The following is a 14,181-nucleotide window of genomic DNA, read 5'->3' as shown; positions in this document are numbered from 1 at the left end:
GATTAGATCAAGAACCTAGTCTTTTAAAGTCTAATCTGGGACGCCTGGGTGGTTCAGTTGGTTAAGCGGCTGCCTTCAGCTCAAGTCATGATCCCAGAGTCCTGGGATCAAGTCCCACATTGGGCTCCTTGCTCAGCAGGGAGCCTGCTTCTCTCTCTGTCTCTTCCTGCCACTCTGTCTGCATGTTCTCGCTCACTCTCTCTCTGACAAATAAATAAATAAAATCTTTAAAAAATAAAAATAAAAATAAATAAATATTGAGGCTTAAGTGGGTAGAAGAATAAATGAAACAAGATGGGATTGGGAGGGAGACAAACCATAAGTGACTCTTAATCTCACAAAACAAACTGAGGGTTGCCGGGGGGAGGGGGTTGGGGAGAAGGGGGTGGGATTATGGACATTGGGGAGGGTATGTGATTTGGTGAGTGCTGTGAAGTGTGTAAACCTGGTGATTCACAGACCTGGGGATAAAAATATATGTATATAAAAAATATATGTTTATAAAAAATAAAAAATAAAAAAAATAAATAAATAAATAAATAAATAAATAGTCTAATCTAGTTGCTTTCTGACCCGGGTTGTGCTTCTCAGATCTGCCTCTCTCATTGCTTGTCATGCCATGTTTAGAGCCTTCTCTTTCTCAGTACTAATGTTCGCCCTTCAGTTGCTGTCTTTCAAACTTTCTTCTTTTTCTAAGTAATTGCATTCTCTTTTGATTGCTTGTTTTCTCTTGTAGTTAGAATATATGTTAGCATATGCTTCAGTGACCTGTCCATAGGTAAACTATCATTTATCAGACTGAGATTTTTCATATTTTCATTGAGGAAGAAGGTTGAATCTTGGAGGGGTTTCTTTTAATACATGGCTTATGCACTACTGAATAGCTAACATCTGTTCCCATTTGTTCTTAAAATAGAAATTAGGTAGCAGGTGTGTGTTTTGTGATTTCTGCCAATGGCCTTTGTGTTTTTAATTTGTTTGTAGTGTGATCTCTATATGCATAAATGAGTGTTAAGGAAAAAACAGAAATAGTTTTTAAGGACAAAATAGTTTTTCCATCTTTTTTACATTGCTAGATTATAGTAGGTCTTGAGACAAGTTTGATTTTTTAAAAGTTATACTTAATTTTGTTTTTTTTTTCTTTTTCAGGTATATGTAATGCATACTTTAGCAGCCTCACTTTCTGCTTGTATTTATCAGTGCCTTTGTGGTAGTCATAACTACAGGTAAATATCTTTTTGTGAAATTTAGGAATGTTTGCAATAACTGATGAGATTTCAGAATTTGTATGCTCTTGCTTAGAAAAACTGTTTATGACAGTTTAAATAATACCAAAAGCATTTGAAATGATGAGTACTATTTTTCCATCTTTGAATTTTAGCTTTTCTGCCTTTGTGGCAAATGAATGTTAAGTAGACCCTTGTCAGTGTAACTAGTTAACTTTTATTGATTACTGCCTAATGCCAGGCCTTGTGATACACACGGAGATAAGTTCTCCTTTCTTGAGGTCCAACTAGTTAGAAACAAATGTACAAGTTGATAAGTAATATATATAACATGACATTGCACTTAGTGATAAGTACTATAGTACAGTTATAATTATATACTGTAACATTACAATGTACTGCATTGTATATTTATAATATGAAGAGAGGTTCAGGGAACACACAGGAAGGAGTAACTGACTTGAAATTGAGAAAAATTTTATCAAAGAGTGATGTTTATGATATTTCCCTTTATAGCCCAAGGTTTCACTATAATTTAGCTAGGCTTTTAAAACACACTGTTTAACACCTTGGTATCTTCCTTTAGTTCTTTGAAATTCTCATTCCTTTTTTAAAAATTTTTACTTAAATTCCAGTTAGTTAACATACAGTGTAATACTAGTTTCAGGTATACCTGCTCATCACAAGTGCCGTCCTTAATCCCTGTCACCTATTTCCTCCATTCCCCCACCCACCTCCCCTCTGGTGACCATTGGTGTGTTCTCTAGAGTTAGGAGTCTGTTTCTTGGTTTGCCTCTCTCTTATTTTTCCCCTATGATCCTTTGTTTTTGTTTCTTGACTTTTTTTCTTTAAATATTTTGTCTTTCGTCTCCTATTTCTTATTAGGTATTGGAACTTACAGGTTTCTCTTATTTTCCTTTTAGCTTTCATCTCATATTTTTTTTCTTTATTTATTTTTGCTTCATTTTAGGAGAAATCCTAATGCCATTTTCCAGACACTCACTCTTTCTTCAGCAATGTCTCGTCTTTTATTTAGGCTGAGTTTATGTTTTATAAATTCTGTTTTTCATTTTTAAGATCTCTTTATTGATTTTAATGGTCACTTTTATTTTTATAACTTACTGTCTGTATTAATTGTTTTAATGTCTCTGAGTATAAAGCACCTTCTGTCATGTTCTAAATCTGCTTCCTCAGGTACAGGTCATTCACAGAATTTGTTGATTTTTACCTGATATTAGCCTTCCTTGGCAGTGTTGATTTTTGCTTGTTTATGTTTCAGTTCTACCATGGGAGTCTCAATTTACTAATCTGCTTCTGTATTCCCAGGGTAGTTTCAGCTTGATTTCTTTGACCTTCATCCTCCAAGAGTTCACTTTCTTGTTATTGAGTGGAGCTTTATTTTCATCAATGTATCTTTATCTTTTTCATCATTTCCATAGGTTTATTGTAGCAGGGGGATTTATTTTTATTTATTTATTTATTTATTTTTTGCAGCCTGCCATTTCTCAACTGCAAAGTAAAGCAAGAGAAACTATTTACAAATGCATCAAAGTGTTATGTCTAATAGAAGACTTGCCAGTCAGAACAGATCTAAACCAATAGATGCTATGTTTAAATATGACATTCATTTACTCATATTTGATATACGAATTTCTGACAGGATTTAACAAATATTTTTGTACCATCTTCTTTCAGATTTATTTCATAGTTTATGTCAAGCTGCAAGTTACTTTGTTCATTCGTCTGTTTATTTTAGTATGAAGTGCCATTTACTTGGAGAAGCTTACCCTGAATTCCCAAATTATTTGAAGTGCTCCCCACCTTTTGCTTTCATAACCCTGTATGCATATGTTTGTTCTCTAAAAGCAATATGATAGAGGCACCTGACTCTTGATTTCATCTCAGGTCATTATCTCAGGGTCATGGGGTCAATCCCCACTTCAGGCTCTTTGCTGGTTGTGTATTCTCCTTGGGATTCTCTCTCTTCCTCTCCCTCTGCACCCTCTTCCTCTGCTCACTTGTTCACTTTCTTTCAAAGAAATAAAGAAAGAAAGCAATCTGATAAAGTTTTTTGTATGTGATTCCTCCACCAGACTATAAATTTCATGGATACAGAAACCACATTTTTCATTATATCCCTGGTTTCTTGTGCATATACCTGATTAACCTAACCTAATGTAGCACTGACAGCCATTAAATATCAAACTCAACCTAAACTGACTTTGTTTTCAACCAGATAACCTTGTTTTGAACTTTAATAGAACAGCTTGCTTTTTGTGTCAAGAATGATTTAGTTTTCTCATTTGTATGTATTTTTTATCTTTCATTAAATAAATATACTTAAAAATTATCACGTGTATTTTAATTTAGAAAATTTACATGTTTACACTTAAAGGATACTTGATTTTAATATAGCACCAGACTATAGAGAACAGTGCTTGGATCATAATAGCAGTATAACTAATAAAATTTGAATTTTAAGATACTCTAGAAGTTAGATCTAAAACATGGAAATATTACATGTTTCATTTTAGATCATTACATTTGTATTATTTTTGTCTTATATTATTACAGATTGTTCTTATTTAAATATTCTGTTTTCTTAGTTCATTCCAAACAAATCAGTTTACTGGAATGATGTATCAGACAGTACTGCTTCCCCATCGACATTCTTTGAAAACAGGAAGCTTAGATGAAGCAATAACTCCAAATACATCACCAGCGCAATGGCCAGGTATAAATAATTTATGGATATATGTATGTAAATAAATATATATGAGTTTTTTCTTAGCCTAAATTTAATCAAATGAGGACAAAGTACATTTGGTATGGTTTTGCTGCATGATAATCAGTGTTAAATATTGTTAGAATTGATACCACTTCAGTATTTAGCACTCATGGTAAATGTCGCAGTTACTTAACATTGGTCTTTTTTTTCCTTTGTAACATTGGTATTTCCCTGGCAGTTTTACTAAAATAACTCAAATGTTTTGTTATATCACTTGTTATAATTTTTTTTGTCGTGATAGATGTTTGATAGAATGGCATTTGTGGTGGGAATTAAATTTTATCTATCAGATTTGTATTAGATGGTAGATTTTCATTGTTTCTCTAAATTGAACAAATTTGTGCATTAACTGTAATAACTTCTACTAGTCTGTGAATCTAGAGAAGAAAAAACTTCAATCCTGATATAAGACAGTTTTTTCAAAAATTAAAAGATACAGTTCTTTTTAAAATTTATTGTCAGTGGTAGCTGTGTTTGTTTGTTCTAGGAATCACTTCTCTGATCCGACTTTTGAATTCTTCTGGCGAGGAAGCCCAGTCAGGGCTTACAGTCTTGCTCTGTGAGATTCTCACAGCAGTATATCTGAGTCTCTTCATCCATGGCCTGGCGACACATTCCAGTAATGAACTATTTCGGATCATGGCCCATCCTCTGAATGAAAAAATGTGGTCTGCTGTGTTTGGTGGAGGTGCACATGTTCCCAACAAAGAACACACACATCCAAAAGCTTTACCTGGTTAGTGTATTCATGTTTGTTTGTTTATTTTTAAGACTGAATCTATATTTGTTCATCCGAATGATAACTTTGTCAAGTGTAATTACATTTTAATTAATTCACAGAAAGTTTTTGTTACAGACCGTTTTCTTAAAGCATGAACAAATGGTTTTATGGTGAAAATACAGTGTCAAGTTTCTGGTGCAGTTTTCAAACTGTAAGACACTCGTGCACCATTAGAAGTATCTAATGTATTTTTTTCTTAAATCATTTGCTTCTGAAATATTCTGTAACACTGGTCTTTGTTCTATCCCAAATACAGATTCTCTCTTCTTTCTTTGGCAGGAAGGCACTTTGCTATGCCTAGCCCCCACCAGGTAGTGGTATTCTCCATGGAATGTGTGGGCTTTACCAAAGCTCTTTCAACCATCAGTTCTCATAGCCCTCCCAGTCTTGCAGGCAAGATACTAGCTTTAGAAATAGGCTTTTACGGCTCAGCTTGCTTTGTGTTGTTTTGGAGGGTTTGGGGGTACTTTGGGCCTATTTTATTTTGTATGGCACTTAAAATAGAAAATTGAGAAATTTCCTTTAATCGAGCCATATTTTTGATTTGAAACAATGATTAGCATTTCAGAAAACCCATATCTGCTTTTTATTCTGCTTTTAAATTATTTCCTTTGATGTTTTCTATTCCTTAGACTTCAACATCTTTTTAAATGTGTAGGAATAAATGTCAATGCTAATCATGTAAATCAGACTATGGCTTGAAATGTCTGGAAAACATATCAAATGAGGCTGCTTTATGTTTTGCATACTATGATTCTGGCCATTAGGGGTTTTGGATTTCTAAGTGTTCATAATAGCAGGAAAAGTAAATATTTTAAACAATTGTATCCCTGTTTCTAGACTTTCTAATGTTGAAACTATATATATTATATCTTGATGTGAAAAGGATCTTCATAATGCTTTCTACCTAGCTGTTAAATTTTTGTTTTATAATTTATTAACCCATATGTAATAATCTTAGTTTTCAATTTTTAAAAAATATTTTCATTTTTATAACATCTCTTTTCATTTTTAAGGAGTAATTTCCTGTGCGTTATTTTTTATGTGGACAAAAAAAGAAAAAGACTAACTTTTCATGAAATTTGCCTTGGAATATATTTTAACTTCAGATATCTGAATTCAGTTAAAGAAAAGTCTAAGTCTAAGAGAGAGTAAGATTTATAGGTCTACTGAGATTAGCATTAAAAAGTTGGTAAACTAATTTTGGACCTGTTTTTAATGTGTCCTAAGAGAAAATCAATTAAAACTTTGATCTCGTTAATACAAAATATTAAAAAGGGATAAATTCTTGCTATGGAATGTCCAAATACCTGTAAAAAATTAAAAATATTCTTACTAACCAGTCACCATGTCTCAATTCCAACCATTTCAACTAAGCACAGATGTGGAAAGAACCTTACTCAGAGTCTTAAGTTCTTTGTTGAACCACTCAGTTTTAGTTGTTTCTACACACAAATGCCTTTATAAAAATTATCTTATAGGTACTATCTATAAACTGTATTCCATCACTTACTGAACCCTACCTAGTGAAAGTGACTGAAAATTACCTGCATCTGTACATTTAATTCTTTGGTGGCAAGTAACGCAGAATACTTAAAACACATGGTTCCCTTAGTGTTAAGTCCGCATCCAGGTTATGTGTTGCTCATCTGTCTTGGAAGACCCAGAAACTGTGGAATCAGTCGTAGATGTAACTTAGTACTAGAAGACAAATTAAAAGTCACCGTTTGTTTTTCTTGTTCTAGTGTAAATTCTGATTTCAGTTTTCTTCGCAATGATGGTCTCATGAACTAAATTATTTTCTTTTTTTATTTACTTAAATTCACTTAGCCAACATATTGTACAGCATTATCATCAACTAAATTCTGTTTCTCTCTACATGTCTTTTATATACTTAATCCACTAATATTTTTAGTGACAAAATTTAAATATTGACTAAGCTTTGTAATGTAAGAAAATGATAGATGATTTCTATTAGATTTAAGTTTGGTGGGTTAGAATTCTTAACAAAAATGTGAATTTAATCAGTATTTTTTTTTTTTAATCATTTAACTGGGTGAATTCCACATCACATATTAGTGAAGGATTTATATTTTCTAACTAAAATTAGTGCAGGGGCACCTGGGTGGCTCAGTGGGTTAAGCCTCTGCCTTCGACTCAGGTCATGATCTCAGGATCCTGGGATCGAGCCCCGCATTGGGCTCTTTGCTCAGCGGGAAGCCTGCTTCCTCCTCTCTCTCTGCCTGCCTCTCTGCCTACCTGTGATCTCTCTCTGTCAAATAAATAAATAAAATCTTTAAAAAGATAAATAAATGAAAAATAAAAAAAATAAAATTAGTGCAGGTGTATGTTTGTGGCGTTAGTAATTGTTTTGTTATTATGGTTAATTTTTAAAATAAATAATCAGGTGAGCAATAGCAAGTTTGGAAAAATTATTTTTTTTTCTGCTAACAGTTAGAAATCCATACTTTGCTTTTGATTGCATATTATAAAGCAAAGCAGTGTTTTTATTTGAAGGATTTTTATTGTATTTTGTCATGATATTTGCAATAATGAGAACTGTAGATTTTCCATCTTCATCTTGATAAATTTATAGTAATGATTTTGTATGTCTCCTCATTGAGGAATAAAATATAAAATGAGTATTTTATTTGTAGTAAGCATAATTTTTTTTTAACTATGAGACTGCTAATGGTGTTTTAGACATTTTAAAGTATATTTTTGCCATTTGAGTGGCAAAAATTATAAGTAACATTTTGCCATTATGTTAAATACAGACCAGAAATCCAAATGTCTTGCTTTTCCCCTAAAACTCGTATAAAATTAAGTTTCCTGTTCAGGGTTTAGTGATTATACATGTCATTGCTATCCTACCTTTAGTGAAATACATAAAATAGCAATATTTCTTGACCAGAAAAAGTATAAGATTTCAGCGTTTTTAAAATGGAAAATGATCAGCTATTTACAATACAGATGTGAATATGCCCAGCAATTTTAACTGGCTACTGAACCAAAAAATAACTAGTTTTGCCAGAGAAGGGAATACATCTTTTGTTAGAGTCTTTGGACACACTTTTTTTTGAGGGACAGGCATAAATTTTCATTAAAAAGCATCTATTCATTTCATAACTACCATATTTGTCCTTTTGTGACAGGTTTATTTCAAGTACAGTGTCCTTGAGGTTCATCTATGTTGTGGCACATGATAGAGTTTTCTTTGTGCAGCTGAATAGTATTTCACTGTATGTATGTATTCCTTTCTCACTTTTAACAAGTCTTTTGAGCTGGAACTGAAATCTTATAGGCACATCTGGGTCATGGTCTTCAGGGTAATGGAGAAGTAGTTATCTCCAGATTTTTTATTATATAACCCTATCTACAAAACATGCTTGAGCAAATCCTCATTATGTGTGTATTTATTTATTTATAAATACATGTACCCCTGCTGATCCAGGTATTAAACACTGACAGATTTTCCTCTTCCCCTTACCACTTCCCTCCCCTTTCTGCTCCCCTTCTCCCACCCCCTTTCTTTTTCCTTCCTCTGTTGCCTTCTCCTCCTTCTTTCTCTTCTCCTCCATTCCTCCTCTCTTCTTTCCCTTCTCCCCTTCTTACCCTGTTTCTCTTCCTTTTCCCCACTTCTGCTTATTAAAAAATAAATCTCAGTAATAGTTGTAATATTTTCTTTCCATATTCCAGTGAATCACTTTGAACACCCAACTGTTTTGGAAACTACTTGCTCTGCAATTTGGAGACAAATCACTACTTTCTACTAAGATAATCATCATTTCATTTTCATAGGTACTTATGAAGTAAGGTACTGTGCCTTACCAATCCTTGAGAGTCAATCTTAACTAAAATCTGGAAAATTTCACTTGTCAGACATTTTTTTAGCATTAATTTTATTCTTTGTGGATTAAGAAGTGCCTTAAATTTATGCTCCTCAAATCTATTTTGGTATTTTCCTTTTAAGAATCTTTGAAGTTTACTTGTAAAGTCATGTTTTACATAGAATTTTGAGAATTTGTTTTTTATTTAATGGGTTAAATAGAGTGTTGACTTGTATTTGTACTTCTCAAACTTTTGGTCTGAAATGGATGCTATAGGAGAGTGAATATATATATACCTCTTAGGAGATCTCTTATGCTTAACTGTCTTGCCAAAAGCAAGAAATAGATTGGGATCTGTTTTATCTTGAACTTACCTGATTTTCATCTTCTCCATATCTTTGTTTCTTTCTAGTAAAATATTTTAAATCATCATTTAAATTACTTACCTTCATCTTCCCATCCCCTAAATTTTGGAGCTATACTTGAAGGTACAGGACAATGCGCCCCCTGCTTTTTCATGTACTCTCTGGCATACTCATGAATAGTCTTGTGATAAGTGTGCCTTAGATTGATAAGCAGAGAATGAGATCATTCTGCTGGTTACTTTAAGGTCACTTTTAAAAATAAATATTTAAGTCTAGATTTAGAACATTAATTTTGTCTGATTTAAAATGATAAACTTGGGGCACCTGCGTGTTTCAGTTGGTTAAGCTCCTGCCTTTAGCTCAGGTTATGATCTCAGGATTAAGCCCCCTGTTGGATCCCTCACTCAGCTGAGAGTCTTCTTCTCCCTCTCCCTCTGCCTCCCCAACCCCCCCATTCATGCTTGTTAATAAATTCTTTTAAGAAAATAAAATGATAAACTCAAAAAGGGTTAACTTGTGAGCCTTCCTCTTATGTTTTGATTAAAATCAAAATATGTGCATGATAATAAATCCAGTAGTCCAGAAGAATTTATGATAAAAAGCAATATTGTCTTTCTTACTCCTCTGTACCTCCTCTGCCCATTCTTTAAATGTAGTCTCTTAACCATTTCTCCATTTTGTTTTGCGTTCTTGGGGAGTCACGTCCATAGTTCCAGGAAGTCACTGAGGATTGTACTAGGAGTGAGGATAGAGATTCTTAAAATCGTGACTTTAAAAGTACTATCTTGACTTTAAAAGTACTTCTTAAAAGTACTTTCTATGAGTCCAAAGCAGCTAAGAAATTTTTAAAAATTTATGTTAGTGAGTGATTCTGTCTTTTCTGATCCATTGTACATTGGGTTTTTTTAACCGACTTTCTAGCTTCTCTATGTTCCTTGTAATTTCTAAGCTCCATATCCAAGTTCCTTTACAGTTCTCCCTAATACTGTTTTTTTCTTCTATTACTAGTAAAGTAGCCATTTACCACCTTAGTAATGCAACAGTGGAGTCAGTTTTTATCCAAGGAGTGACAGAGATTCTTGATATTTAATTATTAGCATTTTCAAAAATCACCAGTTGAGCCTTCAGCCACTCTGCAGTCTCTATTGGTCATTCATGACTATGCTAACCCACTGTGATTTAAACATAAAATCATCTTAAGTCTTGCTATAATTTATTGGAAAAGAAGAAGCAACTATGCTAATGAGAAGCTACAGGTTATTTCTTGTTTGCTGGGAGGCATCACTCAGGTCCTTTTATTTATAGCATTTCAAGCAATAGAACATTCAGTACTGTGAACTGTGCCATTTTTTTCTTTGTTCATCAAAAGTATTTTAATAAGTAGTTTTATATTTCTGATATTGACTCTGTCATTTTAAACATTTACCCCTAGTGTGGTAACTTTTCTTGTTTTCATGTCAGTATCTGGTTTCATTGACTATACTTGTAAATTTTTCTCTTTTTAATTTAAAAATCTTATTAGGTTGTGGTTTTAAAACTCTGATTTTTTTATCATATAGCTGTATTGACAAAAATGTATCTATTTACTGTTGTTTTTAAGTTTTATTTTTCCAGAGATTCTTTAAGTTTCTATGTTCTTATGCCTTCTAATCTAAAAACAAAAAAAGCAAAATAGTAATGTTAAAGTTAAATGATTATTTTAAACCACAGCATTAATTTTTTGAAAGATTAAAAAATACATTTGTATTATATATTTTTTATTTGATCAGAATTTGGCATAACCACTGTTTTAGAATGAATATGAATGCATACAACGTATATTAGAAACATGATTGTTGACTACCAGTTGCTTTTAAAAACAGGAAAATAATTGGAGCACCTGAGTGGCTCAGTTAGTTAAGCATCTGATTCTTGATTTCGGCTCAGGTCATGTTTTCAGGGTGTTGAGTTCAGCCTCACGTCAGACTCCCATGCAGCAGACTCTCCCCCACCTCTCCTCTCACTCGTGCGCATGCTCTCTCTCTTTCTCTCTCTCAAACAAAGAAATCTTTTTTAAAAAGCAGAAATTTACACATTTAATCCAAAAGTTTATTTTTAAAATCATTGAGAGTTTATGTAATATCATACCACGTCTTGGCAATCTTTTAGAATTTTTTCCATTTTAATTTCCTTTTTTTCTGAAATCACTAAATCAGTCTGTTAAACTCAGCTTGGCTGTAGCTTGATATAATGCATGAGCATGCTGTTTATGCAAGCTGAGTAGCTTCAAACAATAAAACAAAATTATATTACAGAACACATATTTGCATTCCTTTGAAAGGTAAGTCAGTTCTCACTGGAACCATTGGAAGAGTATATTGGTGTGCCTTATTGCAGAGTTATTTGCTTGTCAATTAGACATATGCTTCTCTTTGGAACATCCTTGGTTCTGTACTGGTGATTTGCATCTTATAACTTAGTATTTGTTATTTATAGATTTGTGTAACTTGTTTTTCTTTCCCTTAATACTCTAAAGTAAAATACTAAGAAAATACTAATCATTAAGTATTTAAAAGTTAAAACAACAAAGATTGTATTTTCTCCCTCTCTGTTATTCCACTGACCAGAAAATTCCATGTGCAGGCCATTTCCGGAAGTCTGAGTCAGTGTAATTCAGCTGTTAACGTATTTGAATTCTTTTATATATTTTCAGAGAAAACATTCAGTTTTCTATGTAGATAAAAGGCCAGAGGATTACTAAAGAACCTCATAAGTAAGTTGGTGCCTTCAATTAACATTGACATCCCACGATACTCTTTGTTTCCCATGATATTCTTCAAAGTAAAGGGATGTAGATAATTTTCATTCATGATCATCGCTCAATTTTGTACTCATTTATAGACAGATATTATAGCCTATGGAATAGAAAAGTTAACATTTAGAGAATGAGGGATAAGTTGAGATAAAAGCAAAGATTGGTTTTTACAGTGATATTTGCCTCACTTCTACTTATTTTTTTAACCTGTTGTAATCTCAGTTTTGTGTTTATGCTTATTTGTAACCTTAAATCTTAAGTAAAGATATCTGAAATTAGTACAGTGGAAATAGTACTTACTTTAATAATACTTTATTTTGTTTTTATTAGTTTCTTCACTTGTGGAAGAAGGAGAGAAACAGAACAAACGTTTTAGGCCATCAAAAATTTCTTGTAGAGAATCTGCCCTACCGACTTCTTCCCCATCAGTAGTCAGCCAGGAGTCACTGACAGTCCAAGAGAAGTTCATCCCACCAGAGCTCAGTATCTGGGACTATTTCATAGCCAAGGTAAAAAAAAGTGCCACCTAGAACAACATGTATGTAATGAAATGGAAATGAAAATGTTTGAAGTAAGTGGATTGTTGCTGCTCCAAGTGTTGCTGCTCCAAGTGTTTTCCCACTCTGGTTTAGAAAGATTTCATTTTGTCAGGCTGCATAACAAAACAAAACAAAAAACCCTCAAAAATATTTAGACATTTCCATTTGTTTTTTGACACAGTCCTTTGATAAGTTATGGTTTCTATATTTTAAGCAAAATACAGTTCTTAGATGAAAAAAGATATGTTGGTCAACACCTTAGTGCTAAGGTACTTCATGGTAATTAAGGAATCCAGACTACAAGAAGTCCCAGGGCCATTGCTGCTCTCGTTCCTTTTCTGTACTGTAGACGCTCCTGCATGGTTCTCATATACACATGTTATAGTTTCTGCTATTTAAAGAAGTAACAAGTCCCTCAGCAACATGTCTCAGAGTTTCCAGTCTATTAACTGTGAGCAGTGACCTCAAGTACAAACTTCCCTGCTGGCTCTTCTGTCCACACATCACTAGGGAAAGAGCAGGTGCACCTCGTGTGCAGTGATCATTCACAACAGTTCTTTCAGAGTCTATTGGCGGTTCATCATTTAGGACCCGTTATTCAGTTTGTATACAGAGAGCAAAGTATCCAACTCAAGTGACGTTTTACAAAACTGGATAATCAGAAGAGGGAATTGGCCTGTGAAGATGGAAGTGCAACCAAACAATGACAAGTGGTAGCCCTGGAAGTGACATGCAGATTGAATGTAAGCAGTATGTCGGCTAGTAGGATTTAAATAAAAAAATGAAAGATGGTTTCTACCAAAAAAAAAAAGTTAAATGTAAACAAAGTTATGGAAAAGTAGCTTACATTGGGGCTACTGACACTGCTGTTGTTTGAAAGATTCTGGATGTGCAACCAGAGGACTAGTGAGGGCTAACTTGTCAGCAGAAGTGAGGAAAGTGTAACACAACGAGGAAGGTGTTCTAAACATACTGAAATTGGCCAAAAAAAAAAAAAAAAAAGCCCCACTCTGGCTAATATTTCATAGCACTGAAAGTGTAAAGAATAAAATGTTGGAAGATGATACAAACTTAGAAACATGTATGACAGTTTGCCCACTCAAAGTACTCTTGATAATTTATTTACAAAGAAGTAAAATACTTGATGGGGCGCCTGAGTGGCTCAGTCAGTTAAGCATCTGCCTTCAGCCCAGGTCATGTCTTAGGGTCCTGGGATCAAGTCCCATATCGGGCTCCTTGCTCAGCGGGGAGCCTGCTTCTCCGTCTGCCTTTCACTTGTTTTTTCTTTCTCTCAAATAAATAAATAAAAATCTTCAAGAAAAAAAAAAGAAAGAAATAAAACAAATTCTCAATATTTCTAGTATTTTAATTTTAGTATGCTAAATAAATACTGTTTTTTACTATTTTTTCATTTCCCTATACATTTATTGCCAACCATAAGAGTTTTAATATTTTGAAAAATGTTTTTGCTAGTCTCAGAATATTTGTAGTTTTTCCTTTGTTTATAAAGGTTGCTTCAACAATGGTTTCAGCTTGCATGGTCGTTTCCATGTTCCTGTGCCATTATGCAGAGCAGAAATGGCCTATCTGCCTCTCCTGTGATCAGCCGCATCCCTCATGTTCTCAACTTCTGGATGTTCTTCTTATTTTCTTCTATTATTTGAATACCTAACTATTTTCTGCTGACAACAATGCTTTAGGCATGTTAAGCAGTAGCTTTTATTTTTCTTATATTTTTCTTGGGGTAAAGACAGGTATTTGTCTCTCCTTGTTCTTTATTGCCCTTTGCAGAGTCATTCATTTATTCAACAAATGTTTATTGAGCCCCTTATTGATATGGGAATATCTTGATGTCATC

At 33.4% G+C, this 14,181-nt stretch overlaps 1 protein-coding gene across 3 annotated transcripts in view; it reads left to right on the top strand.

The window, feature by feature from the left end:
- DMXL1 (Dmx like 1) overlaps window positions 1–14,181 on the top strand; it is a 125,156-nt gene that overhangs the window by 66,022 nt on the left and 44,953 nt on the right. For 2 of the 3 annotated variants that reach the window (XM_059175799.1, XM_059175798.1), the window contains exons 26-29: window positions 1,150–1,226; window positions 3,833–3,960; window positions 4,502–4,750; window positions 12,115–12,293. In XM_059175799.1, coding sequence (XP_059031782.1) covers window positions 1,150–1,226; window positions 3,833–3,960; window positions 4,502–4,750; window positions 12,115–12,293 — 633 coding nt within the window. Of the gene's footprint in view, window positions 1–1,149; window positions 1,227–3,832; window positions 3,961–4,501; window positions 4,751–5,074; window positions 5,323–12,114; window positions 12,294–14,181 lie in introns of those variants that run through there. The other variant, XM_059175800.1, reaches the window with a different exon arrangement.

This window comes from Mustela lutreola, chromosome 5 (assembly GCF_030435805.1).
Source record: "Mustela lutreola isolate mMusLut2 chromosome 5, mMusLut2.pri, whole genome shotgun sequence".
Lineage (NCBI taxonomy): Eukaryota > Metazoa > Chordata > Mammalia > Carnivora > Mustelidae > Mustela > Mustela lutreola.
The sequence above is the reverse complement of the archived record's forward strand: the minus strand, read 5'-3'. Positions and strand labels throughout refer to the sequence as shown.